Here is a 26,889-nt window from a genome sequence, read left to right on the forward strand (position 1 = left end):
GTGACTTCAAAACAAATTTCTTCCATCCCTTTCGCTCCCATGTCTGAATAAGTGGAGTCATCATTTTAGTAGAGGGATTTTGGCATATCATTGAGCGACGATCATTGTAAGCACCTCACTTGTTCATGTTTTTTCCGCAAATGCTCTTCACAATTTAGTGCCTCTTTATGTCCGTAGATGAATTATATAGGGGTATTACCAAAGTCCCCGTTGTTCCTCTCGGTTTATATATAGCAATGCCAAAGACATTGGGTATATAAGTGTACTCAAATCAACCACATCACTTCATCAAAGGTACTTGGGGCAATAGGGGGTGTTTCTTGCGCTTGGGTTGTATATTAAAGTGTAACTAGTTATCCATATTTTCTGCTTTACATAATAATAAAAAGTATGAAACTTCAAAAGGCAAAAGCTACTCATCTTGAAATTAGATTGGAGTCGTGTCTTTTCTCAGTTAACACAATCGAGCTTAAATAACTTACGCGTGTCATGTTTTGTAAAACTATTAAAATTATTATTTTCAGTGGTATTAAGTGATTTTTCAACCTTGTGTTGTCTTCAATTCTACTCATACTGATCTCGGGAAACTCAGTTTTCAATAAAAGTTATGCATTACCTCACCCCTCAAGTTTCCCCCTAATTTGAGTAAAAACCTCTTGCTAGCACGTACAAGTATTTAGACAAATTTCACTTTTTTTTAGTCTCCTATTTTTCATTTGTGTGTGCTTATAGACACTGTCTAACATTTTTGGAACAATTCAAGCATTAAAAATTCGTGTCTTTACTCATTTTACGCACAATCAAGTTTAAATGACTCGTCTGTGCCGTATTTTATAAAACTATTAAAATTGTTATTTTCAGAGGTATTGATTGCATTTCTAATCTCGTGATGTCTTCAATTATTCTCACACTGACTTGGGGAAGCTCACTTACTAAAAATTACGTATCACCTCTCCCCTCAAGTTTTGCCTGATTTGATTTAAAATCTTTTGCTATAGCATACGAGTTTTTAGGAAATTTCATTTTTTCTTGACCTTTAGTTTTTTTCATTTGTGAGTGCTTATAGACACCTCCTAACATCTTTTGAACCAATATGGCATCAAAAATCCGTATATTTTCTCATTTTACGTGTGATCGAGTTTAAATAACTCACGCGTGCCGTGTTTTGTAAAGCTATTGAAATTGTTATTTTCTGAGGTATCAAGTGCATTTCTAATTAAGCTTGTGATGTCTTCAATTCTTCTCATACTGATCTGGGAAAGCTCAGTTTTCAGTAAAAATTAAGTATCACCTCTCCCCTCAAGTTTCACATGATTTTAGCCAAAACTCCTTGTTCACATGAGTTTTTAGAAAAATTTCACTGTTTTTGGACCTCATGTTTTTCCCATTCTTGGGTGCTTAAACACAATGTCAAGGATCTGTACCATTTCATCTTAGTCCTTGCCTATTTATCCTCTATCTTATTTTGAATTTTGCAACAAGGGCAATATTAAATGTAATTATTAAGCTAGACTTGCTAGTTTCATCTCATTCAAAGAAAACTTCTCAAATTAACTAAACATTCCATCACATAACAAATTATTATAAGACAATTGGTAACTAATATAGGAGATTTCATGGTAAACCACTTTAAGTTGCATGTGATGTAGGAAGCAAGAACTTGAATACGGTAGTAAGAGCACAAGTACGTACTAAATTAGGCAGTCAGGATAACCTTGGGTCTTTCACTATAACTAAGTAATCTCGTCTAATTTCAAAGTTAAAATAAATGTACGTTCAGACTATGATTATGAATATATTGAAGTGGACAGAGTGTAGATGAGCATCAAAAGCGTTTTGAAGAAAGATCAAACTCACATATAATTTCAAAAATCGCCGTTGCAATAATAGGCACCGAAAGTTTTGTGAAGAAATATATATCTCACAAATCAATTCGAGAAAGCCTTCAAACCAAACTTCTGCAATCTTATTCGTCTACATCTGATGGCACTTTTATATGAGTCTAACTAGATACTAGATACTAGATACATCTAGTCGATCATCATTTTCGTAAGAGGGACTTAGGCCTCAACCAAAAACTACATTTGCTGATCTATTTGAGCTGAAAATCAAGCATCTTTACTTATCATCATTGTTATAGCCCATCAGATTCAGATTAATTAATACAAGGCAAATCAAGTTAAATAAACAAGTAACTTCACGAGTAATAGCATTAGATAACAATTAATTAAGCTGGACTTAAACTTCTGTTACATCGACATCACAATACTGTACTTCCCTACTAACTAGCAAATTATTAAGCTGGGGATAGAGAGCTGGCCAGAAAAGAGCTGATTAGCACCATTAATTAAAACACTAATCATACTTAAACTGAAAATTAAGCTAATTAAGCCAAGCCAGACTGCTAGACTAGCCTAAATTACCAATTGACAGAATCTTGAGAGCGAGCACCTCCAATATTACATAGCTCATCGGAGAGGAGAGATCTGAGAGTTTCCAGCAGGCTCCAAATTACTTCATGCGGCCACACACACGATGAGGTGGACCACCGGAATGGTAAAGAAGGAGAACAAGAGCAAGGCGTTGTAGGAGACGATTAACCTTAGAGAAATCAAGGTAGAGAAAATAAGCTCCGGCGAGGAAAATAACCACACAAAAGAGATAATCTGAGAATGGCTCTTCGCTGAGAGGCTTCTTCTGCGGCTGAGGGATGACCATGGCTGAGAGAGAGAGAGAGAGATCTGGCGGCCGGATAGAGATGAATGCGGTGAGGGTTTGGTTGCTGTGGCTTCACTTCTCCGATCTGTGGGGGTATTTAAAGACTGGAAAACTAGGGCACGAAATGGGCGCAGGGTTACGTGGACCAATAAACAGTCGAAACGTGTTGTCTGCTTTTTCCCAACAGCAGACTTTTGGCGTTTTTGGAGTTCGCACCTTTGCATATTTACACAATCCTTTTACTTTGTGTAGTTACTGAGTTACTGCTTTGTCGAAACGTGTTGTCTGCTTTTTCCCAACACCTGACTTTGGCGTTTTTGGAGTTCGCACCTAGTAGGCTTATTTACTCAACCCCTTTTACTTTGTATAGTTACTGAGTTACTGCTTTGTCTTTACTGGCTATTAGATTTGTTGCTTTCTAATCACATCACGTCATCATGTAACATGGTTGCGAACGTCATCACGGCTATTATGTATTATGTCCAATTGAAAGACTTTTTCTTGCTATTTTTGTTTTTCTTTTAATTTAAAGTTTATGGGCGAAAATGCTAACTACATAAACGAGCACGTTTCAACAAAAGAAAAATGCATATAAATAGATTGAGATTAGATCAACCCAAATCACCGAGATCTTGTTCAACTGCAAAAAAGTTGTCTACCACCAAATTCTTGATGGATTTCAATGTCAAAGATGAGACTCGCGCGGTTTAGCGATTTGGAGGGTGACGAGGAAATTGTGATTCCAACCTTAATGTATGTAATATACATATATATACCAGTTCTATGTACTTGATTAGTAATGCTTCGCTTATGTCAATCTCACTTTAAATCGTAGTCCCATTCCTATATTTCCATGTTGATGAATAGCAGCGAAGCACCATATATATCCTAGTTGAAGAACCTCTATGATTCATAGTTTAGGGAATTACCATATATTGATGTGATTGGTTTTTGTAGCTTACTCACCAAATAATGCAATGCTTACAACGACCTTTTTTTTTTGTCATCAATGACCTTAAAACTGGTGAGCATATCAGTTGGCAAATGATCGATGCTTAATTCAGAGTGTAAAAAAGCTTTGTCAAAAGCAAAATGTGTTCAAATAAGCTTGTCATCAGAGTTTGAGACCACTCAGATATTGACCCAAAAGTTAACTTTGATTGAAGAAGGGTCAAAACACCTCCCATGAGATGTAGACATGTCAATTGATAATTAACTCATCATTAGCCGGGTCATGAATTACTTAATAAGACTTTATTTTCTAATCGATACAAAACTAAATTTAGCCAATGTTTACTTCCACCATCTCCCACCTAGCTAGTCTAAAAAATTTGAAGCCAAAACCTAAGGTAAGAGGGGGATAAGATAGTTAAAAAGGATGAGAGATCCAAAATATTTATCAATCAAAATTAGCATAACCAATCAAGATTTCACAGGGTTTAGCTAGGAATAGAACATACATATTTATTGATCGGTTAACCCCCACATTACAACAATATTACTACGTACTAATTAAGCAAGATCCGAGCTAGATCAGGTAATTAACTACAACAACATCTAGTTAAAATCTCAGAACTAATTGAAACTAATGACAGAATCCGAGAGAGAGCACTGACCAGCATTTACCAGCCAAATTCCACAAACCCTAAGCCTGTGGAAATTTCCTGGACTCATTCATAGAAGAAAACACCAGATCGATTGCTGAGTTGATCAAACACCGGGGAGCGGCGGAGATAGAAATGCAGCGGGTTCATCAGGCCGCCGGCGAGAACCGAGCGAGCCTTGGCCCTCGCCGGTGGAGGTTTGGCCATGGCAGAGATCAAGTCTTGGACTCTTGGTTGGTTGTGAGGGTTTCTGGTGGTGTAGGATGATTCCGTTGTGTGTGGATATATATATACTGGGAATTAAACTACGTCAAAATGACAGGAGGGTATATATTATGGACCATTGACAAGTCGAAACGTGTTTTCGCTTTTTCAGAGCTGCATATTCTCTGGCCGTCTGGGAACTGGGATTGGTTCGATGACTTGGATCTGGACCATAGTCGTTTAATTACTTGCTACCAACTTCCTGGACCATAGTTATTATTACTTCCAAGTGTTATGAATTGGGGCTCAACAAGAAGTTTGCATTTCTTGGTGCAACTCAACTACTCAAGTACGCAGAGATGTGTAAATAGTTAAAGATATTTGAATTTTTTTTTTTTCTCAATGAAAATAAGAATAAGCACATGAAATGCAGAAAGGTTTGGAGTTGATATTTTTAGGTTGATATACAATTGATGAGGGATTAAACCTGTTAGTTGCAAGAAAATATAGTGAGAATTTCCTATTGGTTATTGAGAAAAAATTATGACGGTATCGGAGACAATGTGCTTCTAGTTAATTACAAACTCAAGAAACTGTAATTGCTGCAATATCACCACCAATATTTCCACATCCATTTAGGCCTTGGATGAGAAGATTAGTTGACTTATAAATCGAAAACATGGAAACAATAACTGGGTTTCAAAATTGAAAACATGCATGAAAGAACTTAAGTTACATATAACGATATATATATATATATATGTCCGTTTACTTGCCTTCAGGATCAGAAGATTGCTGAAGCAAGGGACAGTGATTTATTCTGAACCAAAAAAAAAAGGGACAGTGATTTATAAGTACTGTCAACTGTAAAAGATTCCAATGTGAAATGCAAACACTGAACGGAACAGTAACAAGAAAGTTTAGCAGATCGAAATGAATCTAATTATTGATACCACGTACAATTGATCTAGCTAGTTCCTTTTGGGTCTGACCTCAATCCCTTGCACAATGATGCCATCCTTGCCGCTACTATTAATCTCACAACAAATCATCTCCAACTCCGCATCTTCATCACCTTCACAGAGATACTCACCTAGCTCCATCTCCAACCAGCCATCCACCCTCTCGTCTGGAAGTCGAGCTTCTTCACTGACTTCTCTTTCCGGCCGCGCCAGAAAGGCAGTGTACTTAAGGTCTCCTCCTTCAACCATTTCACTCAAATTTGGGGATTCGTAATCAAAGCCATAAGACCTTGCAGATACGGCCACCGCTGTGGGATGGTCTTCAAATCCATGAGGTCGCCCATTAAACTTGTACACAAGATAAGCTTTATATAGAGTGGAGGGGGAAAGCATGCGAGTAGCTATTCTCCCACGAATTTCAAACCAACCAACCCCCCGAAGCTCAGCGACCTCCTCAAACCTGTTCAAGTACGCTTCCATACTTCAGATTTTATTCTATACCAAGTAACAAGAATATATCTATCTCTAAACATAGATACATATATAATATGCATCTTTTCAGTAGTACAGTTAGCCTTAAAGGCTTAAACCAATTAACAAAACTTAGGACGAAAGAGTTTTACCTACCTGGAATCAGGCAGAGAAATCCATTCCCAATACCGAGGAGTATCACCCCAAGCAATCCGAAGGCCCTTTGAAGCTATCATATAACATTTCTTACCACTCCATTTGTCCAATGAAAAGCTCTACAGATGCAAATCGATCATAACAATCAGAGTAAGCTAGCATTATATATATAAGTTCAGGCCTGGATAGGGGAATTTCTTGCAAAATTCAAATTTCGATAATTCTAATTAATTAACGATCAACGTAATTTTCCAAGGAATTTATTCTATATAAACGTATATCCTCAACTCTATTGTTTAGGAGGGGCCATTGTATAATGTCATCGAACTAAATAATATGTCAAAATTAATTCTACCATGGATATATGAAACTCTGAATTAAATCTTGAACATTATAGTTAAGTATACATACATCTATCATTGATTGATTAAATATTATTCTTCAAATGGTTGAATTCGTATTCCTAGCTAGTTATAAGTAAGAAAAAGAATTAGGTGAGACACAACAGATCTACTCGGGGCAAAAGAGAAGAAAATGAACGTTATTATTACCATAGTGCCCTCGTTGATGAGGACGGGGTTGTCGCAGAGAGTCATGAAGAGGTCCTTCTTGGATTTGAAATTAGGAGAGGAGAGGGAATTGGGGTGAGATAGGATTGTAATTTGTGTCTCAGGCGGAATGAACTTATCCCAAACGGCGTCGGATTCTGCCGCCGACCTGACAACCTTTGAAAGCAACGAGAGCCTGCATGCATCTGGAGGACTGGTCAAGGAGATCACGGTGGCTATGCATCCTTCCGGCAAAGCTTGAAAGTCCAGCTGCGGCTGCAGCATCTCCGCCTTATGCAATCGGGACACTCGCGAGTTTCACTCGGGTGGGTTTGTAACCTATTGATGCATTAGGGCTTAATTGGTCTTGTAATAAGCCCATGGTATAGCAAAGCCAACGGTAACCCTTTCTTAAGTCGTAGAGCAATCCGTGGGAGAATTGAAACGCGGATGTTTTAATTCCTTTTTTCTTTTGTACCTCTATTTCCATCTAATAAAATTTCGACTTAGAAGGTAGAGCTAGTCGTCCTTAAGTCGTTTTCTTAAAAAGAAAAAAAATGTAGTTCAAACTAGAATCGATCAGAAATCATCTGTTCAATTATGCACTTGGATTTAGAGATATTTTTTATATAGAGATCAGGAGCGTTGCGTGTTTAAGTCTTTAACCATAACAAATAGAAACCAAGACTGTTGGTAAATTGTCAAATTCGATTACGTGAAAACTGAAAAGGCACTGGTACTAATCGACTACTATTAGTTTGAGATTGCTGTGACTTTTTAGTATAACTATTTATACTGTAATGTGATTATAATCAAATATGAATTAAAACAGTTTTCTATTTAACTCGTGATTGGTGCGCACGAATATCAATAGGAAAGAATCAAGCTCCAAATAGTTCGTAGCCTCATACATAAATAACAGATTTGTAATGCGAGAGGCATGATTAGTTCCCAAGGATAGTTAAATTCCACACTGTAGAGTCTCTATAAACATTTGAAAGTTTTAGATTGATATTTATGAAGATTCCCCTTGCCTCCAATTGATTCCGATGTAAAATCAAAGAAAATAAATAAAAATAGCAAGGCAAACTACCAAGAATTAAACCGTTTATCGGTGGCAGATCCGGCCTTCTAGTTCCAAATAACCTCATGGTCTGATCTCAATCCCTTGCACAATGATGCCACTCTTGCTGCCAATGAGCTCACAACAAATCATCTCCAGCTCTCCCTCTTCTCCTCCTTGACAGAAAAATTCACCCAGCTTCATCTCCAACCAGCCATCTGTCCTTTTCGATGGAAACTTCTGATCATGAGCTTCATTATTGGATATTCTCTCGGGATGTGCAAGAATGGCAGTGTGCTTAAGCTCTCCTCCTTCAAGCATTTCACTCAAAGTAGGGCATTCATAATCAAAGCCATAAGCTCTTGCAGAAACCGCCACCACCATAGGATTGTTTTCAAAGCCCCATGCGCCTTCAGTAAACTTGTACACAAGATAAGCTTTATATAGAATTGATGGAGAAAGCATGCGTGTAGCAATTCTCCCACGAATTTCAAACCAACCAAGCCACTGAAGCTCAGCCACTTCGTCGAACCTGTTCATGTTCACTTTTGAACTTCATTCACATTCACAATTTCATTTTAAACCGATTGACAAAACTTAGGATGATATCAGATTAAGAATTCCACAAACCTGGTGTTAGGCAGAGTTTTCCATTGCCAATATTGAGGAGTATCACCCCAAGCAATCCGAAGGCACTTTGCAGCTATCATGTAACATTTCTTTCCCGTCCATTTTTCCAGAGAAAAGCTCTACGTACATGATGTGCGTTAGTTAATGAATACATGATACACGATATACGCAACCCCAAATGTTCCAAGTTTCTGATAATATAACAATCGCTACCATTCATATCAAGCAACCAAAGAAACTCTCAAAGTAATTAAGAAATCGATTTCGATAAGCAAGGAAAGGAGAGGGTATTGAGATTAAATTACCATAGCGGCATCGTCAATGAGGACCGGGGTGTGGCTGAGAGACATGTAGAGCTCCTTCTTGAATTTGGCAGCGGAAGCGGTGGCGGAGTGGGATAGGATCTCATGGGTCTCCGGCGGAAGGAACTTATCCCAAACGGCGTCGGATTCCGCTGCCAATTTGATAACCCTAGAAAGCACCGATAGCCTACACGCATCTGGAGGACTGGTCAATGAGATCACGTTGGCAATGCATCCTTCCGGCAACGCTTGAAAATCTAGATGCTGCGTCATATCCATGCATGTTTTCTTTCTCTCTTTCTTTTCTCTGGAATTATGCCTGTCATACTGTGGTACTCTTTTATGTTTCCAATTTTATCGGACGTTCCTGAAGGAACACCATCTTTTTTTTTCTGTTATTTTTACTTATTTTATATTGACAAATGCATATATACTTGTGATGATCAACAAAGCATATCCGATGAACCACGATGAACCACCACAGGTGATCGAGCTGATAAGAATTAAAATGAACTTTTACGATACATATATGTACTGATATAACATTACTTTTAGTTCGATGTAAATTAAAGGTGAACAAATTTGATACGATATCAGAGTTGTCTTAAACTAGTTACCAATGTACACAACCAACCTATATCTGAATCAAGCTACTTTTCTTGATTCTACATTGACATACCATAGAAGTCTTAAGAAAGAATATCATTCAACAACTACAATATCGCTGAGTGGTAATAATTCAAATTAGTTGATCATCGATAGCACCAACAAAGACCATATGACAACATGCAACGAAGCAATTGACATGATTTAATTATCTATTGGTAGCAAACTGAAAGTTCAACCAACGAAATCAAACTCTTATGAATTATATATGTCTATGAAATTCGGTTACACCACTGAAGGTAGCTGTTTGAACAGAGCGAGTAAATCACCATGATCCTGATCGATAACGTATAACTATAACCACCTTAGCTAGCTAGTTCCTTTTTGGTCTGACCTCAATCCCTTCAACAAGGAGACCACTCCTACCCATACTAGTCTCACAATAAGTCATTTCCAACTCGCAGTCTTCGTCTCCTTGACAGTGAAACTCACCCAGCTCCATCTCCAGCCACCCATCCGCCCTGTTTTCATTCGGAAATTTAACTTCATTGATGTCATGATTTCTTGCAAGCTGTCTTTCCATTTTTCTTTGGGGCACCAGAATCGCAGTCTGCTTAATGCCTGCAGTTATTTCCAACAAACCAGGGCATTCGTAATCAAATCCATAAGGTCTTGCACCAACTGTGACCACGGCAGGCCAGTCTAGTCCATAAGTGTGTTCGGTTAACTTGTACACCAGATAAGCTTTATATGTCGTGGATGGGGACAGCATGCGCGTTTCAATTCTCCCACGGATTTCAAGCCAACATACAAAACGAAGCTCAGCTGCCTCCTTAAACCTATTGATCATTTTCGAAGATGTATATCATTATTGTATACTACAGTATAATGTTCATATGAGCTGCCTAACAAAGTAACATGATGCATGTATAGTGAATTAGCTAGCCTGATCATATAACTACAAGTAAGGATGGTGAAAGAAATAATGTAAGGACCTGGACTCGGGGAGAGATTTCCATTTCCAATATTGAGGAGTATCACCCCAAGCAATCCGAAGGTGCTTTGCAGCTATCATATAGCACTTCTTCCCACTCCATTTGTCCAGTGAAAAGCTCTAAATATATGATGAAAATCGATCACAATCGGTCACCAGGCATATGCATATCTAACAAGTAATAACTGCAACAACAAGGCTAGCCGCGCTAGCTAAAAGACTAAAACAACAGGATTCTACTATGTATCTAAGCTGATCATATTTGATGCATTCTAGGAATCTAGCAATCAGTAAAACTAGGTCAATGTATACATATTGCCTGCAGATCTTGATAGTTGTCCAAAATTTCACAAAATTAAAGTAAATTGAACTTGATCGGTACTCAAATACTCGCTCATAATTTACTCTAGTGTAGAACCCGTATAAGTCATAACAATGGCAAACAATTGAAATGGGACCTCAATGAGTTATAGCAAACATTTTGATTACCATATTGCCCTCGTCGATGAGGACGGGGTTGTCGCAGAGAGACATGTAGAGCTCCTTCTTGGATTTGAGAGGGGAAGAGGAGAGGGAATTGGAGCGGGAAAGGATCGTGTGTGTCTCAGGCGGTATGAACTTGTTCCAAACGGCGTCGGATTCAGCGGCCGATTTGATAATCTTGGAAAGCAAAGGGAGCCTGCATGCATCTGCAGGACTGGTCAACGAGATCACGTTGGCTATGCAACCTTCCGGCAAAGCTTGCAAGTCCATCTGCGGCTGCTGCATCTCCATCGCAGTTGACTCCTCCTCTTCTGAGTTGATCGAATTCTCCGCTGTGACGTCGCTGTCTTATTCTCTATTGTAATTAGAGAAATGATTAATATACCCATTGGGACGGTTTTTTTTTTGGAAATGTATACCCATTGGGACGGTTTATGCATGCTTCTGGGCGTAATTGGGTTTATGATAAAAAAAAATCTTCAGTACACGGCGTGTATCTTCGCATACATATATGAATGATCATGATTAGAAGAAATAATATAGAAACATGGTGGTCAAACATATGAATAGTTATGAACGGTTAAGATTGTGTCGTGTATATACACGTCGTACATACAAGAATTTCCATGTGATAAGACCATAATATAGGCACGCAAGAGTTTTTGTTTGTTTTTTTTTTTAAAGGTAGGAAGTTATGTTAAAAATAGTATTCAAGATTGAGAGACTATAGGTTAAATGTGCTTTTGTTAAAACTTGAAAGTCTAAAGCCTCACGTACGTAGTTGTCAAAGTTGACATACACCGTGCTGTAATACATAGTTTGAGCTTTTCACATGCACCGATAGACTAGTCATTAAGTGTCCGAATTTAAAATCTTTAAAGTAAATTGATATTGTCGGAAAAAAAAGAAGTCTAAAGCAATAAGATATGTCTTACATTATTCTTAAAAATAAACATTCATGATTCATGTTTTGTAACCCAAAAAATCTTCTTTTCCATTTTAATTTCCTTTTTTTTAAGGGGTGGAAGGAGCAAATTTGAGAAGAGACTAATGCAATGTCTCAAGCTACCTAAAGAGACGAAGCATGACACATGTGATTTCAAAAAGCAAAGCATGGTGCTTCGATTATCAGAAGAGGGAGCTTTGGGACGACGATACCTAGAGAAGAAAATATATAGAAAGTGCAAAAACAAGCTAAGATCTACATGCTAAAAGCACATATCCAGGAAAAACTTCACGAGTAATGTTTTGGCTTCGGATACAGCAGTTAATGAGCATTCACAAATTGACAACTCTGATGGCTTTACTCTCACTTTTAACCAAGCTTTATATATATTTCAAACATACAAATATAGCTTCACAAACCCTCAATTTATTTAGATTATGTAATTTGATTACATGTATCAACCGGAGCAAGACCATGAAGGTATAAAAACTGGAAACCCAACCATGATCATTACCATACATATCTCCATGATCTACTCCCTTTCGGGTCTGACCTCAATCCCTTGAACAAGGAGACCACTCTTGCTCATATTAGTCTTAACCTCACAACAGATCATTTCCAACTCGCCGTCTTCGTCTCCTTGACAGTGAAACTCACCCAGCTCCATCTCCAGCCACCCATCCCCTCTCCCTTCGTTTGGAAATTTGGCTTCACTGAGATCGGGCATCCTCTCCAACTCCCTGTTTTGTAGTGCTATTTGGGGCGCCAGAACCACATTCCCCTTATTGTCTGCAGTTAGTTCCATCAAACGAGCATCATCATAATCAAACCCGTAAGCTCTTGTACCAACTGAGACCACAGCAGGCCGGTGTAGTCCATGAGTGTCTTCAGCTAACTTGTACACCAGATAGGCTTTATATGTCGTCGATGGGGATAGCATCCGCGTTTCAATTCTCCCACGGATATCAAGCCACCATACAACACGAAGCTTCGCCGCCTCCTTGAACCTATTGATCGAATTCGACAACATCATATCATTGTATACAACAGTTAATATGCATCTATGCTACGGTAATGGAGCTAGCTTGATTAATAACTACAAGTAAGGACGGTGAAAGATTGATACGGACCTGGACTCAGGCAGAGATTCCCATGTCCAATATCGTGGAGTATCACCCCAAGCAATCCTAAGGTTCCTTGCAGCTATCATATAGCATTTCTTCCCACTCCATTTGTCAAGTGAAAAGCTCTACATGTATTGGACATCAGATTAAGTATAGGCGGAGCCAAAGATTAGAAATGAGGGGTGCCATCATTAATTAATAAAGGGGTGTCATCATTAACAAATTTCTCCAATTCAGCTAGATTTTAAAGGCCAAATACATGTAAAACCAAAATTTTGAGGGGTGTCATGGTCTATATGTACCTCCGCCTATGAGATTAAGCATATGTAGCGAATGGAACGTTTTCTAATCTCTAATAATCTTATTTCAATTTTTCAACCCTTCCATGACGTATCTATGAGACTATCAAATATAAAATAAGCTTTTAAAAGATCAGAAAAATATATATCTGAATTATAGGGAACACGTACTTTGTATCTCAAATATCACAACCATTATTTTATATTTATCGATCTTAATCCCTAAAAGAATCAAAATTCCTGATCCTAATATTTCTAGTAAGCCAAAAAGATCAAGGTTAATTAGAAGCAAGTGATCGATTACCATCTTGCCATCATCGATGAGGATGGGATCACAGAGAGTGAAGTAGAGCTCCTTCTTGGATTTGGCGTCGATTTCAGAGTCGGAGTGGGATACGATTTCATTAGTATCAGGCGGAAGGAACTTGTCCCAAACGGCGTCGGAGTCAGCGGCCGACTTGAAATCCGTCGAAATCAACGACAGCCTGCACGCGTCTCGAGGAGTCGTCAGCCCGATCACGTTGGCTACGCAGCCTTCCGGCAAGTCCATCATCACCGCGGTGTTCTCCATTGTTTTGCTGGTCAACTTAGCTGTTGGTTTCCTGCGTTGTCTTTCGCTTGTGAGTTGTGACTATCTGAGAACGGTAGGTTGATATATAGGATATAATAGGATAGGATAGTCACCCACGCAACCCACGCACGACGCGGTAGGGCGTGCTTGCAATTGACAGTTAAAACGAGTTAATTACCTTTTCGTTTCCGTCAGAAAGACACTCCGGAACATTCCAGACGTCTCCGTTAGCTTCATTGTTTCTCCCTAAGTTCATATGTTTGGGTTGTAATTACCCACGCGTGCATGCTTTTGGGCTTAATTGGGCTTGTGATAAGTCCATAATATAGGCTAGGAGGGAAACCCTTGTTATGTTAAACATAGAATAAGATTGACTGAGAGACAAGCAACAATGCCAACATGATCTGTGTTCCATTATTCTTCAAAAACACAATCATGTTCAATCCCTTGAACATGGAGACCATGCTTACTCGCACCAGTCTTAATGTCACAAAAAATCATTTCCAACTCGCCGTCTTCGTCTCCCTGACAGCGAAACTCACCCAGCTCCATCTCCAGCCACCCATCCTCCCTCCCTTCATTTGGAAATTTGGATCCATTGCGATCTAGGTCCCTTTGTATTGCTCTTCGGGGCAGCAGATACACATTCTGCTTAATTCCTGCAGTTATTTCCATCAAATCAGGGCGTTCATAATCAAACCCGTGAGCTCTTAAACCAACTGTGACCACAGCAGGCCAGTGGAATCCACAACTGTATTTCTTCAACTGGTACACCAGATAAGCTTTATATGTCGTGGCTGGGGATAGCATGCGCGTTTCGATTCTCCCACGGATTTCAAGCCAAATCACAGCACGAAGCTTCGCCATCTCCTTATCAATTCAGTATATTTCAGCCAAATCACAGCCACCCGTCCACCCTCCTTTCATTTGGAAATTCAGTATATTTCATAATTTCTTTTCTTGCAAGCCGCTCTTCTAGTAGTGTTTGTTGCCCCAGAACAGCACTGAAATTAAAGTGTTTATTTATTTCCCTCATACCAAGGTCTTCATCATCATAATCAAACCCAGAAGCTCTTGCAACAACTGCAGTGAGTGTCGCAGCATAGTTTACTCCAGTTGATCTGTAAACCAGATAAGCTTTATACGTCGTGGATGGGGACAGAATGCGCGTTTCAATTCTCCCACGGATGTCAAACAAACCGAAAGAAATTAACTTCAACGCCTCCTTAAACCTACACATTGAATGATTGAAACTAACGTACGCACAAGGATTGTATAGGACATATAATAGATAATAGATGCAAGCAGCTGAACGAGTTGAGATGGTTGTGAAGCAAGCGCTACAGAATCATTAATAACTAAAGAACTATACAAACAGACCTGGACTTGGGCAGAGATTTCCAATTCCAACATACAGGATCATTACCCCAAGCAATCCGAAGGCGCCTTGCCGCTATCATATAGCTTTTCTTCCCACTCCATTTTTCAAGTGAAAAGCTCTACATGTGTGTGTGTGTATATATATATGATGTGAATCAATGAGGATCATCAGATTAAGTCTAAAACGTACGTATTCTAATTTTTAACATATCATATTTCAAGTATCTAACTAGGGATGACATAATCATAGATATGATATAAGTCGCAAACTCTTTGAATTTTAGGCATGGCGGACAGTTTATATGTCAAATTTTAGAAACAAAAAAAATTCAAATTCATGATCATAAGCCAAAAAGACCAATAGCTAGGGTAGAAGTAAGTAAGTTACCATGTTCCTGTCGATGAGGATGGGATTATCAGAGAGAGTCAAGTAAAGCTCCTTCTTGGATTTGGCATCGGTTGCAGATTCAAAGTGGAGTAGGATCTCATTGGTCTCAGCCGGAAGGAACTTGTCCCAAACGGTGTCAGAGTCCGCCGCCGACTTGAAGTGTCTTGAAATCAACGACAGCCTGCATGCATCCGCAGGAGTCGTCATCCCGATCACTTCGGCTATGCAGCCTTCCGGCAACGCCTCCAAGTCCATTGCCGCTGCGTTCTCCACACTCTTGCCCTAAACCCTAAGAATGAAATGTTTTTCTGCCTGCGTTTTTTTAATATGGGAACTCTTCAAGTCTTGCCTGTCTTGGACCTTTTGGACTCTGCCCATGATCAAAAACTAATCCGCAGTCGGGATGTCTTGTTAGATTGGGGGATCCTTTTCCTAGGATTGTTGCATTTTGTTACCTTGTTAATTTAAGTATTTATCAACTCAGCTTGCAATATGGACTCTGAAGATCAATTTGAATAACTTGATAACAAAGCAAGGTACAGGAATACAGGATAGAGGATATTGGGGTATTGACTACTAAAGCATTTATGTATTATCTACAGTTGGATGTGTGATTCAAGCGCCTCAACAGCGGATACAGAACGAAAGTTCCTTTTACTCAATCAAAACTTCCAATTGGTTTTCATCTCTTTAACCCATTACAATCAGGGTAACAAAACACTGAGCCTAGTAAGTACAACTTGTAGTTCAAGTGTCAGTGACTGGTACAAAAAAGTTCTGGTGTTCTGGTCAATTTTTTGGATCTCTTACAGGACTTTATACATCTCAGAAAAAATGCAAAACCTGGAAAACCAAAAAGAAAAAAAAAGTAAGTAGAGAAACTGTGTGATGGAGGAAGTAAAGCTAAACATTAACATTAGTTTAAGTCCAACTTTTTTAGGGATGTGCTTGACAAGATATTGATCATGCTTCGGTGCATATAACATGACACTAGAAAGAGAGAGAATAATGCCCTTACCTCAATGAAATTGTACAAGGGAAATGCATAGACCGAAATTGGCTTCTGAAATCCTCAAAATCTGATTAGCCATCTCCAAATAAGCAATTGATTTGCTACACTTTACAACAACACTTAACTAGCTTCTGACCCAAATCTCTGCACCAAAAATTCATCTAGTTGACCCCAGTTTGGCGTACCAGATTCACTCATTTTATCAGAAGGCAAAGATCGAATGCATCCAAGAATGTGCTTAACATCACGACAGAGCCTGGTAGACAGTGAAAAGACATGTTACACTAAACAGGACAATAAGTACACACGCAGAGGGATCAATTTTAATGGGCATTACCTGTCCTTGGCTTGTGGTGTGCTGATCTCTAAGCGTGAAAGTGCTTCTGAAATTTGTGAATGAAAAATTATAATCACTTGCCTGAAAAGTAGAAACAATATTAATCATTAGTTTGTAGGTCTGAGTTTCACAACCAGTTGCATAAATAGACTCATAGTCTAAATGAGTGCTCAGAAAGGAAAAAGAACAAAAAATAATACGGAAGGGCCACCAAAATTTGTGGTGTTCTCTTCAAGAGTTTGTTTCCATACTTTAGCTAGGATTAAAATCCCAGAGAGATGGATGTATGTCCTGGTTTAAAATTACTAGATACAGAGGCAAAGCAAGAGGCAAACCAAAATCTCAACGATCAATTGCATGCTAAAGATGAGACAAACCTGAAAATTGCTTGAACATCAACCTCATGTAAAGTTCGAGTTAGAACACGTTGCAAGTATCCAACTTCCTGGCAATGAGTTGGTGAGGCCACAACAACCATGTAAGACAAAGACATTGCCGAAAACCAATACTTATTAGAGATGGGTCAGCATGGCATTTACCTTGGTAAGTGATCGAGCAAACTGACTAGGCTGTGGGTCAGCATCTTCTGGTCTATTCCAGCTCTCTACAATTTGAGGCAACCCACGTAGATGAACCAATAACCTTTCTCTCATGATCTGAACCAGCTTTGTATGTATTTCATCTCTATGAACCTTATAATCCTGTTTTCAATTGAAAATCAAGCCTTAAGTAAACAAACAACAAATTGTATAAGAATAGCTGAAATGTTAAACATTAATGAACATGTCACAAACAGACATAGTAACACAAAAATAAAGAAACGACTCTTGATTGTTTTCTTTCCCTTACAGAAAAACAAAAAAAAACAAAAAAACAGAAAAAAGATTTATTAGTGAAGAAAAAAGAAGACAATACAATGGGTACAAATTTTTTTTTCTTTTCATCTTTCCTTTTTTCTTTACTCAGTTATCTTCAACTTCATCAAGCAAATTAGAGGTTTCTTTGATCAGAGAAAAGTAATTAGGTTCTGCTTCTTACATGTATACAGCAAATACAAGCATGTGAAATGTTCATATTGTACAACAGTTTTCTAACTTGATGTCCAAAACTATGGAGAAAAAATGACAGGTAAGAGAATAACAAACTGAAATAAACAACGTGAAACTAGGTTGACATTGTTTCATGATTTAAGAGGACAAACCTGAGCAACCCGATCAATTTCAGATAGCAACATTGCCTTTCTTGTCTCAGGTACTTTCAGAAAAAGAATTTGCCTGAGTTCTTGAAGCAAATAAAATAAATAAAGTCAGGATATTTAAACAAACAATGCATGGTCAAAGCAGAAATATCAACTTAGAAAATACACAAACTGTGACTGAAGAGTAGACTATATTACATCTTTAAGTGAAAATACACAAACTGTGACTGAAGATATAACAAATAGTCTATGGAATACAGATATTGCTTATTACAGAAATCAAAAACATCAACGTGAATGAATGTTATCAGAATAGTCTCCCAAGTGTCAGGATATACTCTTTAAGTTATAATCACCTACCAGGAATAATAGCATACGTGAAACTGATGACTTGACTTGCCAAGGCCAAGTGTTTAGAAGTGATCGACTTCAGACCAGATACCTGCAAGAACACATATGATCTGGTCAGTAGTTAGTACATAAATCATAAGTAACCAAAAGATAAAAAAAAGATATGCAGTATTCTACTATAAAATATGAACAATGAAAATGATTGCTGGGTTAAAAGGATTGCTGGGTTGAAGACTTAAAAGGTCGGAGAAACAGTTTAATTGTTGAACTCATGTACATACAAGAACAGTAGATAGCATAAGGATATCTTGCATAACCATACTCAACTATCTATATGACAGCTTCATAAAGTATACTGGAAAAGGCATATCAACTTATTACTGTTGAAACTTACCTGCATGGCACCAGCACCAAGAACAAGCTGACATGTTCTTGTATTGAAAAATTTTAAAATTTCAACAATACGATGAACAACTTCTGAGGAGAGTACTGGAAAAAAATTGTTCATATCAATGTACTCTGACAACATCTTCATCAATATCAGGCCACTGGAGAGAAAAATTGAAGGAACATGGAGTTAACGACTTATACAACAGCATGAAACTCCAAATACTGCATTAGCTTTACAAAAAACACAGTATTGGCAGAGATATCACAGGATAAGTAGATTTAAGAAAAGGAAAAAAAAAAACAGAGTTAAACAAGGAAACTAACCAGTTTACCATGTGAAAACCAACACCTTTATATGATAGGGTTTGGGAAGTTGATTTTCCCCTCTCCTTCATGTTGCTGTGGTTGTTCTGAGCCACAGAGTTTGTAACATCAGCCTTATTCTTTCCAGCTCCATCAGCAGATGTAGACTTACTCTTTCCAGTAATATCCATAGATAATTCAGTTGAATCAGTTCGCTTAATTTGCATTTCTGTAATCGACGGTCCTGTATCCACCGCATCTGAACTATTGTTGCTGGCCACCTCAGTGTAGTTTGTTTCTGAACTACTATGGATAGCATCCAGGTTCTCAGTTACCGATTCTTCAGAACAAAATAATGAAGTGACAATAACCTGAAATTCATCAGGAACATCTACTTCCACCCACGTTTCTTGGTCTAGAACTGCCTTAATCTTGGTCATCTGCAAATACCAAGACGCAAAGCAGTTATCTTAGAGTACCATACCAGGTGAAACTGAAATTATATAAACGTAAGCAGAGTTGGAACTAACTCGTGATTCATGCTGAAAATCAAGGAAGGCTTTGGCCTGTGACTGTAGTGTTCCCCTAATGCTAAATCCTGGCCTTCCCCCTACCTGCATATGTTGGGAAAAATTGAGATGCATAACACATTGTCTAATCATCACACTAAAAACAAAAATGGAAGATGCAACGAAAAGGAACGGAAAAGGAATAAAAATAAATAAAAGTATTACCTTCTCGGTAGCAGTTATAAACTCTTGTGTGATATTATATATGCTTAAAAACTCCTGTAGTCTCAACTTTGGATGAAGAAGAGCACGAACCCCAAGTAGCTTTGCCCATCTTCCCTGAGCAGCATCACATGCTGCAACAACGGCTTCTGTGTTTTCTCGTAACACATCAGCTCTGTTTAGAATCATTGTTTCAGAATACTGTATAACTTTGGGAACATTTCAAAATTTGTACTATCAAAACCAAACAGTCAAATGGAACACAGGACAGAATAAAACAGCCATTTCGGAATTGGACAACACTTTTGAGGGACAAACAATTCAGAGATAGTATTCTAAAATCTAGACCCATCTAGGTGAGCACTATCATTAAACTTGAAAAACTTAAATGGAGCATATATCATGTATTCTACTTAAATAATATATAAAAACAAGGTTTTTAATCATAAGAACTTTCAGGAGTACAAGTTAGAAACAAGACTAATGCCAAAGAACTAACATGATCAAGAGAATAGACTTCACCTAAAATTCTTAGATGTAGTAGAAGGACTTGTTGCATCATTTGCTTTTCCTTGGAAAGAAAGGGCCTTTGCACCAACTCTCGGAGATGAATACGACATAAGCAAACCACCTTGGCCATCACTTTCTTGAGCTGTTTCTGCAGCCACAGCACCAACTGCAAGTGCAGCGGCTACAGAATCAGATGCATAGTGACCATCAAGGTTGCACATAATCCACTCAATAGCCTTCTTCACTTCAGCAGACCGTACTAGATGTGCCTGCATTCACTAAAATAAATCATATGACATCACACTCAAATAGTGATGTATGCTTTAAAAAAAAAAAAGTAGACACAAACTTTGAAGAAAATCACTCAGCTATTATATTCCCATCTGTTTAGTGATGCTAAATTGTCAACGTAAAAGAGATTATAAATATGTAGATATGACCAAAACCACCACAATTGTCTCTAATATCCCCAACAATTAAACTACTTGACTCAAACTTTAAACTAAGTCTATGAATTTAATATCAACAATATTAATTATTTGAACTCGATAATGGGGTTCCATTTTTGAATATCTTGTGGAATCCAGATAAATCAGTTTCAAGCTCAGCCTAAGCTGTTCATAAACGGTAAAAACTTGTTTGTATCCCTAATCGTCATCATTTTTTATGAACAGGAAGTATACTAGAAAATCAACAAACAAAATTACAGCCATTCCAACCCATAAAAGAAATATAAGAAAGTTAGTCACGCATAGTCTAGTACACATACCCTTACAATCAGAAAGATAGCACTTAAAAGTTGAACAAAGCTTTCAGATGACAGGCTCCTCAACTTGCTTGCAAGTGATGCACCAATACCTACATCACCAAGTGTTCAAAAGTTAAAGAAAAGTACATCTTAGAAAGCAAAGAGAAAAATGTCCCCCTGTATCATGCAAGTTTTCAGTCTTTTGCATACAAGAACAAATCTGATTATAAAGAAATCATATGACTAATAATTATATCATCATCCACTTATCTTGTTTCAACAAAGTTTTCGGTCACATGAGAAGAAAATAAACAATATAACAGATTTCTCACCGTCTGCATCTGCAACTCGCTCTCCAGGCGTAAAATCGGATTCCAGAGGTCGGGAAACTAGAATGGGAAGCAGCTCTGCAACTGCATTCTTAATAGCATTCTTCATATCAGCCGTGAGTTGGTCACGATATAGCCTCAACACAGAAGGGAGCTTAGCCTGAAAGTGAAAAGGATACCATCAGACATATGAAAAAAATAAAAATAAAACAATGCCAAAATACATCACAATGCACATGCACAGTTGATAAAAGCATGTAAAACACCAACTGAGAGTTGAAACCGTACACTGAAGTAAAGATTATTCCATAATAATGTTCTTGCAAGTCCCACAAAGCTATCCATATTATGTGCTCCATATAAATTACAATAACTATACGACACCTTTTTTGATATCAGACCATAAAGTTCATTAACTCTCTTCTCTTTCATCAACTCTCTGGTTTCCAACCGTGGATACTATTATAAAATAATTACTCGTAGTAAATTTATACCATAAATACTCACTGTTCTAAGTAATCCAATGATGATCGGAAGAAGACGATCTTGATAATTGGAGGTTTCTTCATCGTCCAACTTAACCTGAGAGTAACAATGTCAAAGTAATCAGTTCACATCTAAGAATCTTCCACTGGCTACTGAAATTCAAATAACAGTAAAGGACTTCAAAATGAAGCAGCCACATGGCAATGACACTTGTAGACCCTTAACTACAAAGTTCTGAAAAGCCACTCTACGGCCTTGTTTGATTCAGGGAATAAAAGACTGGGGTTGGGAAAATTTGGTGAGTGCATTGTTGTGACACTATACAGATTAATCAACTCTAAGATAGGTTTTCCCAATCTATGCAATGCAACCCCTCCAGGAAGAGAATTGAATTCTTCATAAAGGAAAGAAAGACTAAGATATTTGAGACAAAGAGTTAAGTTTTTACTCTCAAAATAAACAACTTTCAGACAGTGAATAAGCAAATGTAATTGAGCTTACTTCACCATCTTCCCCATTCATGAGTATGGATGCTCTTGCTTTTGCTTTTGATATAATTATAGTGTCTGTATCTCCAGCATCATGTATTGAAGCACGCATAAAGTCTGAAGACAGAATGCTACAAGAATAAATTTAATAAGTTACTCAAGTCAGGTCTCATATCAGCTATTCTCATCTCAAAGAAAGAATGTCTACTCATTGCATGTTTATTGCAAATGTTAGTTGCACAACAACATAATCAATTTTCCTTGAGAAGAACACAATCTTTTGTTGGGTTGAGATTTGAGGAGAAAGGAGTTGAATGACTGCCAACCCTTGTCCAATCAAAGAAACTGTCTCACTCATTCATTTCATATCTAATGCCACCATTAAGGGAAAGTACCTGTTTATGGAGTCAATTGAAGCTGCTACACGATCCCTGAGGTGATGAAAGCAATGTAGACCAGTAAGTTCATCCCCGTCCTATTACACATATAAAACATCAATAAGGAACATGACACTGCAGTCCAGTAGACTAATTCTTTCAAACTACATTAGTAAGTGGCAGCAGCTAAAGAAACGATAAATAAAAAGTACCAGCAAATGTTGCAGGTCATCTGTGACATCCAAAGCTCCAGCACAATCTGCAGACGCAACAAGCTGTATCACAGAAAAAAGTATATCAGCTTATATCAGGAAAGTGGCTGCCTATAGTCGTAAGTCGTAACTGTACAAATTACAATGATATTAACACAGAAGATAGAGAAAGGGGCATAATTCACAGACACCAAGAAAAGAGAAGAAATGCCACCAAAAATAAAAATCATCACAACATCTATAATCCTTAAAGACTTCCGTACATTGAGTCTTAGTAAGGTTTCATACAACGATATCATTGTTTCAGGTGTGCACCAACTCGTAAGAAGTATTATAGCTAATTTTCCATTAAGTAAATTAACATGACGAATGCTGCAGAAGGTTGAACTGTGAGGTTGCGCAAAGTCTTATATACCTAAACATTACCGATTTCAAATTGCCATTTTACAATGCCACTGCCATCTAGAAATCCTAAGCATCAGGTATTACCCTAAGGTCGTAAACCGCAACTACAACTCTAGAATTCTACACTACACAGCTAACAATTGTCATTAACATACAAGAATCGATATGCATTACCAGTTTAAGTGCCGAAAGAGCTTGATTGACATATAGAATGAGCCTCAGTTTCTGTTGCAGAGCCAACAAATTACTCCTGGTAACATTGAGCTCCTGAATCTGCCTAGCAGAGTCCACCAAATCCACATCCAACAGCGAAATGGTCTCCTTGAGCTCCTTTATCCGATTGCATCCCTCCACGATCTTCACATTCAAGTCCTCCAGCTGTCCCTGCGCCTCGAAAAACGAGTTCGATCGCAGCGAGATCTCCTTCACCAGGTGAAGCTCCACCACGTCCAAGTAATGCGTCAGCTTCTCCTGCAGGACGAGGTTCTCCGCCGCGCCGGAGAACGGGCACGCCGACTTGAAGGTGGCGCCGTCTTCGAGAGCGAAGTCCTCCTTGAAATAGAGGGCGGGGACCTCGCGGAGACACGCGACGAGAGCCTCGCCCTGGCCGCCGATGGAGTCGAGGTCGTCGAGACTCTCCTTCTTGAGGTGGTTGAGTATGTCGTCGAAGCGGTTGTAGTGATCGGAGATGGAGGAGAGGTAGGGCTGGAAGTCAGATCGGGTGAGGGAGTCGGAGGCGGATTTGGGGAGGAGGGGGAGGAATTCGGGCGGGGCGGCGACGGAGGCGGAGGAGGACCACCAGGCGGACCAGGAGGAGGAGGAGTCGGAGGCATTGGGGTTGTTGAGGATGGAGGCGAGGCTCTGGCTGGTGCTGCTGCTGCTGGAGCTCGGGTCGGGTAGGGAGTTGGATCGGGTGTGGGGGGACCTAGTGGAGTCCATCGTCACCGTACTTCTCTTAGGAGCATTGCTGCCGCTCATGTATTGGAGTCACCGAGTCGGGGTGAGTTGACTCGGAGCGAGTTAGATAAACCTGAGGAAAATGTGAACGAGGTGGATCTGGGAGTGTGATCGTGAATCAGAAGGAAGAAAGAATAGTGAAACAGGTTTGAGGAGGAGAGGGTGGGAGAGTTAGTGATGATGCCCGAAATGGAAGAACCGGGTTGACCCGGTTGGACAAATTTGTGGGCTAGGCGGAGGCTTTGGGCCGCTAGGCGGTGGTCTAGTTGGTGTATGTTTCTGGACGGGCTTACAAAACCTGACTGACCCACTAATAAAAGCCCAACAGAATTAGTGAAAAACTAACACAGCTAGTCAGCTAGAAGAATTAGAACGAATTAAGTATAGAAATTGTTTTACCAAAAAAAAGTACAGAAATTGGAAGTGTACTATGGCACACCGCTTGAACATAAACTTTGTAATCTTTTCGTTTATAACCGTTCATCAGTAAGACAGTAAGTTAAATTCAGTTTTAGCTGTTCAGTAAAATTAAAAGCTCCGTTTTCACTTTTCGGTAAATAAGTAACTTCTAGCTAGGTGGGAACTTTTTGGTAACTGGCCGGAAACTGCATGATCGACCCTAAACATATATTCAAGGATTATGAGAAGTTGTTATATTTAGTAAATCCATGCCATAACTAGTATAGATCAGTTCCAGTTTTGGAAGGTACACTATTTCCGTAAGGCCAAATTGACACAAAATCATCAAATACGATCTGCATAATATTCAACATACTGTATATGGGTTCAAACTTTAAAACTAAATGAAACACTGCAAAAGGAAACTAGCAAAGGGTCCTAGCAAGGTAGCACAAAATTAACCAAATATCCTTAACAATCCCCATGACACCGGTAGCACTGGGTAGCCCTAAAAGCAGTAGTACTACTACTTGCAGATAGTTCTCCATTGATCAAGGGAACCATCAAGTCACACGAGAAGGTCGACTCTTGTTTCCATCTCCGAATCCAACATCCCACCCAGCTCTCAGGTGAACGCAATCTACGAAACTTGTTTCTGAAATAAACCTCCACAAATATTTCATACACTTGTCCTTCCACTACCACAGTAGCAATAGGGTTTGAATCAGACCCGAGTAATCTACGACGTACTAAAGTTTTAGGGTTTGAATCAGACCCGAGTAATCTACGACGTCCTAAATTTTTAGGGTTTGAAACATGAGCGAGCATGGAGGATGATCCTCTGAGAGAGATTGGAGGGAGGGTTGTGATTCCACCTTTACCTTGGTAAAAGGAGTTCACATCGGCCGCAGCAAACATCTTCTTCATGACGAACTCGTGGCTTCCTCGATCAAATTTAGAGCCATCACCGCAATAAGTTGTAGACTCGGAAGACCAATAAGCCTTGACTTGAACGTCGTCGTAATGCACGTCGTAGTTGACATTAGGGTTCCGGGCAGTGATATTGAGGTCGAGGCCGTAAAGAAGGGTGTGGCCGTCGGAGGTCAAGCTGAACTCGTTGAGGGAGGCCTGAGTGACGTGAATGAAGGGGCTAAAGGGTCTCGTGAGGGGAATCGTGGTGAAATGGACGATGAGATTGAAGAAGAGTGAAATCAAGCCAAAAAAGGCGAGGGCGAGTGTGAACAAGATGATGCCGACACCGAACAAAGAGGTAGAACAGCCAAACAGCACAGCCTGAATGGTCTTCATGATTTTGCGCTTGGGTTTCTGATCAGCCATGCTCGACATGCTGAACGCAATTGGGATACTCAGTTCTGGTCGACTTTCGAGTTATGAAAATATGATACTGTATGAAATATGTGACTCTGATTCAAACTCGTTATTAACCTAAAATAGGAGTCAGGGTTAACGTACAGCTTACGTGTTTGCATTGGATATATATATATATATATACATATATTTAAGTGGTTTTCTCCTTCTCCAACTCCAACTCCATCATATAATGAAAAAGGTAGTGTAGTTATACTGTGAATATAGTAGTGAGATCATCTGTAACTCTGATTCAAACTGGCTCTTAACCTAAATGGTTTTCTCCTTCTCCAACTCCTTATTCATATCATGAAATTTTGGCTACATTTACATGGCCAAAATCAGATCTATGTATTGTACTTATTGACCTATTGCATGTTTCTTTTTTCTTTTTTCTTTTTTTATTGGAAATCGGATACGCACTTGGTGATTTCTTCCTAACTGAATGGCGTGAATGCTGATATACTTTCTGTAGAAAAGTGTTTTTCATTGATTTGAAATGTTTACAATCTGTTCAATATATACAGACTATCCTTGACATTCTAGATAAGGGATTAGGAAAACCCCTTAATCAAAAAGATAAGGGATTAGGATGGAGAGAGTTTAGGAGAATCATGCTGGATGAGAGGATTGTGAGGCTTGATTGCAGGCACTGAGAGATTTGCGTTAACACTCAAGTCGGAAAGTGAAAGGCCTTAAAAACCTTAAGGCCATTTTGAGACTTAATCTTCTGCCCTCTCTATTTAACAGTACGTAGTTAAAACTCATCAACAATTTTGATAATCAAGCCACAATTAAACATCAAACACGCCACGCGTAAACATCAAATATAGTAATCC

General features: G+C 38.8%; 5 protein-coding genes and 1 pseudogene across 5 annotated transcripts; all 6 read right to left on the minus strand.

The window, feature by feature from the left end:
• Positions 1-5,497: 5,497 nt before the first annotated feature.
• On the minus strand, positions 5,498-6,948 carry LOC101302679 (putative F-box protein PP2-B12-like). Its single transcript, XM_004304751.1, has 3 exons — positions 6,667-6,948; positions 6,116-6,234; positions 5,498-5,948 (listed from the first exon to the last, which is right to left on the minus strand). The coding sequence occupies exons 1-3, from the start codon at positions 6,946-6,948 to the stop codon at positions 5,498-5,500; spliced, it is 852 nt and encodes a 283-aa protein (XP_004304799.1).
• Positions 6,949-7,810: 862 nt separating this feature from the next.
• On the minus strand, positions 7,811-8,931 carry LOC101302964 (annotated as a pseudogene).
• A 568-nt stretch (positions 8,932-9,499) lies between these two features.
• On the minus strand, positions 9,500-11,084 carry LOC101305482 (F-box protein At2g02240-like). The gene is made up of 3 exons (XM_004302085.1): positions 10,748-11,084; positions 10,260-10,378; positions 9,500-10,103 (listed from the first exon to the last, which is right to left on the minus strand). Exons 1-3 carry the CDS (start codon positions 11,030-11,032, stop codon positions 9,638-9,640), a joined length of 870 nt encoding a protein of 289 aa, XP_004302133.1. The 5' UTR covers positions 11,033-11,084; the 3' UTR covers positions 9,500-9,637.
• A 756-nt stretch (positions 11,085-11,840) lies between these two features.
• LOC101305185 (F-box protein At2g02240-like) lies at positions 11,841-13,810 on the minus strand. Its single transcript, XM_004302084.1, has 3 exons — positions 13,415-13,810; positions 12,818-12,936; positions 11,841-12,694 (listed from the first exon to the last, which is right to left on the minus strand). Exons 1-3 carry the CDS (start codon positions 13,679-13,681, stop codon positions 12,220-12,222), a joined length of 861 nt encoding a protein of 286 aa, XP_004302132.1. The 5' UTR covers positions 13,682-13,810; the 3' UTR covers positions 11,841-12,219.
• A 285-nt stretch (positions 13,811-14,095) lies between these two features.
• LOC101303253 (F-box protein At2g02240-like) lies at positions 14,096-15,704 on the minus strand. Its single transcript, XM_004304752.1, has 2 exons — positions 15,450-15,704; positions 14,096-14,548 (listed from the first exon to the last, which is right to left on the minus strand). Exons 1-2 carry the CDS (start codon positions 15,702-15,704, stop codon positions 14,096-14,098), a joined length of 708 nt encoding a protein of 235 aa, XP_004304800.1.
• Positions 15,705-16,058: 354 nt separating this feature from the next.
• LOC101304883 (vacuolar protein sorting-associated protein 54-like) lies at positions 16,059-24,370 on the minus strand. Its single transcript, XM_004302083.1, has 19 exons — positions 23,501-24,370; positions 22,922-22,984; positions 22,728-22,807; positions 22,346-22,463; positions 21,866-21,940; positions 21,362-21,518; positions 21,051-21,139; positions 20,294-20,550; positions 19,775-19,946; positions 19,571-19,654; positions 19,062-19,480; positions 18,742-18,895; positions 18,357-18,438; positions 18,000-18,079; positions 17,338-17,499; positions 17,176-17,243; positions 16,799-16,879; positions 16,468-16,717; positions 16,059-16,292 (listed from the first exon to the last, which is right to left on the minus strand). The coding sequence occupies exons 1-18, from the start codon at positions 24,302-24,304 to the stop codon at positions 16,582-16,584; spliced, it is 3,081 nt and encodes a 1,026-aa protein (XP_004302131.1). The 5' UTR covers positions 24,305-24,370; the 3' UTR covers positions 16,059-16,292; positions 16,468-16,581.
• Positions 24,371-26,889: the final 2,519 nt, after the last annotated feature.

Source organism: Fragaria vesca, linkage group LG6 (genome assembly GCF_000184155.1).
Source record: "Fragaria vesca subsp. vesca linkage group LG6, FraVesHawaii_1.0, whole genome shotgun sequence".
Classification (NCBI taxonomy): Eukaryota; Viridiplantae; Streptophyta; class Magnoliopsida; order Rosales; family Rosaceae; genus Fragaria; species Fragaria vesca.

Bases quoted from the DNA above. Each gene is read 5' to 3' on its own strand.
- LOC101305482 (XM_004302085.1), bottom strand. From the start codon at position 11,032: ATGGAGATGCAGCAGCCGCAGATGGACTTGCAAGCTTTGCCGGAAGGT. The intron at 10,379-10,747 runs GTAATCAAAATG...TCATATATTTAG, and splicing joins TCATCGACGAGGGCAATATG to AGCTTTTCACTGGACAAATG. The intron at 10,104-10,259 runs GTCCTTACATTA...AATGATCAATAG, and splicing joins AAATCTCTCCCCGAGTCCAG to GTTTAAGGAGGCAGCTGAGC.
- LOC101305185 (XM_004302084.1), bottom strand. From the start codon at position 13,681: ATGGAGAACACCGCGGTGATGATGGACTTGCCGGAAGGCTGCGTAGCC. The intron at 12,937-13,414 runs GTAATCGATCAC...CAATACATGTAG, and splicing joins TCATCGATGATGGCAAGATG to AGCTTTTCACTTGACAAATG. The intron at 12,695-12,817 runs GTCCGTATCAAT...TTCGATCAATAG, and splicing joins GAATCTCTGCCTGAGTCCAG to GTTCAAGGAGGCGGCGAAGC.
- LOC101304883 (XM_004302083.1), bottom strand. From the start codon at position 24,304: ATGAGCGGCAGCAATGCTCCTAAGAGAAGTACGGTGACGATGGACTCC. The intron at 22,808-22,921 runs GTACTTTTTATT...TATGTGTAATAG, and splicing joins ATGACCTGCAACATTTGCTG to GACGGGGATGAACTTACTGG. The intron at 19,947-20,293 runs GTGAAGTCTATT...GATTCTAAACAG, and splicing joins ACTACATCTAAGAATTTTAG to AGCTGATGTGTTACGAGAAA.
- LOC101303253 (XM_004304752.1), bottom strand. From the start codon at position 15,704: ATGGACTTGGAGGCGTTGCCGGAAGGCTGCATAGCCGAAGTGATCGGG. The intron at 14,549-15,449 runs GTAACTTACTTA...ATTGATAAGGAG, and splicing joins TCCTCATCGACAGGAACATG to ATGGCGAAGCTTCGTGCTGT.
- LOC101302679 (XM_004304751.1), bottom strand. From the start codon at position 6,948: ATGCTGCAGCCGCAGCTGGACTTTCAAGCTTTGCCGGAAGGATGCATA. The intron at 6,235-6,666 runs GTAATAATAACG...TTGCATCTGTAG, and splicing joins TCATCAACGAGGGCACTATG to AGCTTTTCATTGGACAAATG. The intron at 5,949-6,115 runs GTAGGTAAAACT...GTACTTGAACAG, and splicing joins ATTTCTCTGCCTGATTCCAG to GTTTGAGGAGGTCGCTGAGC.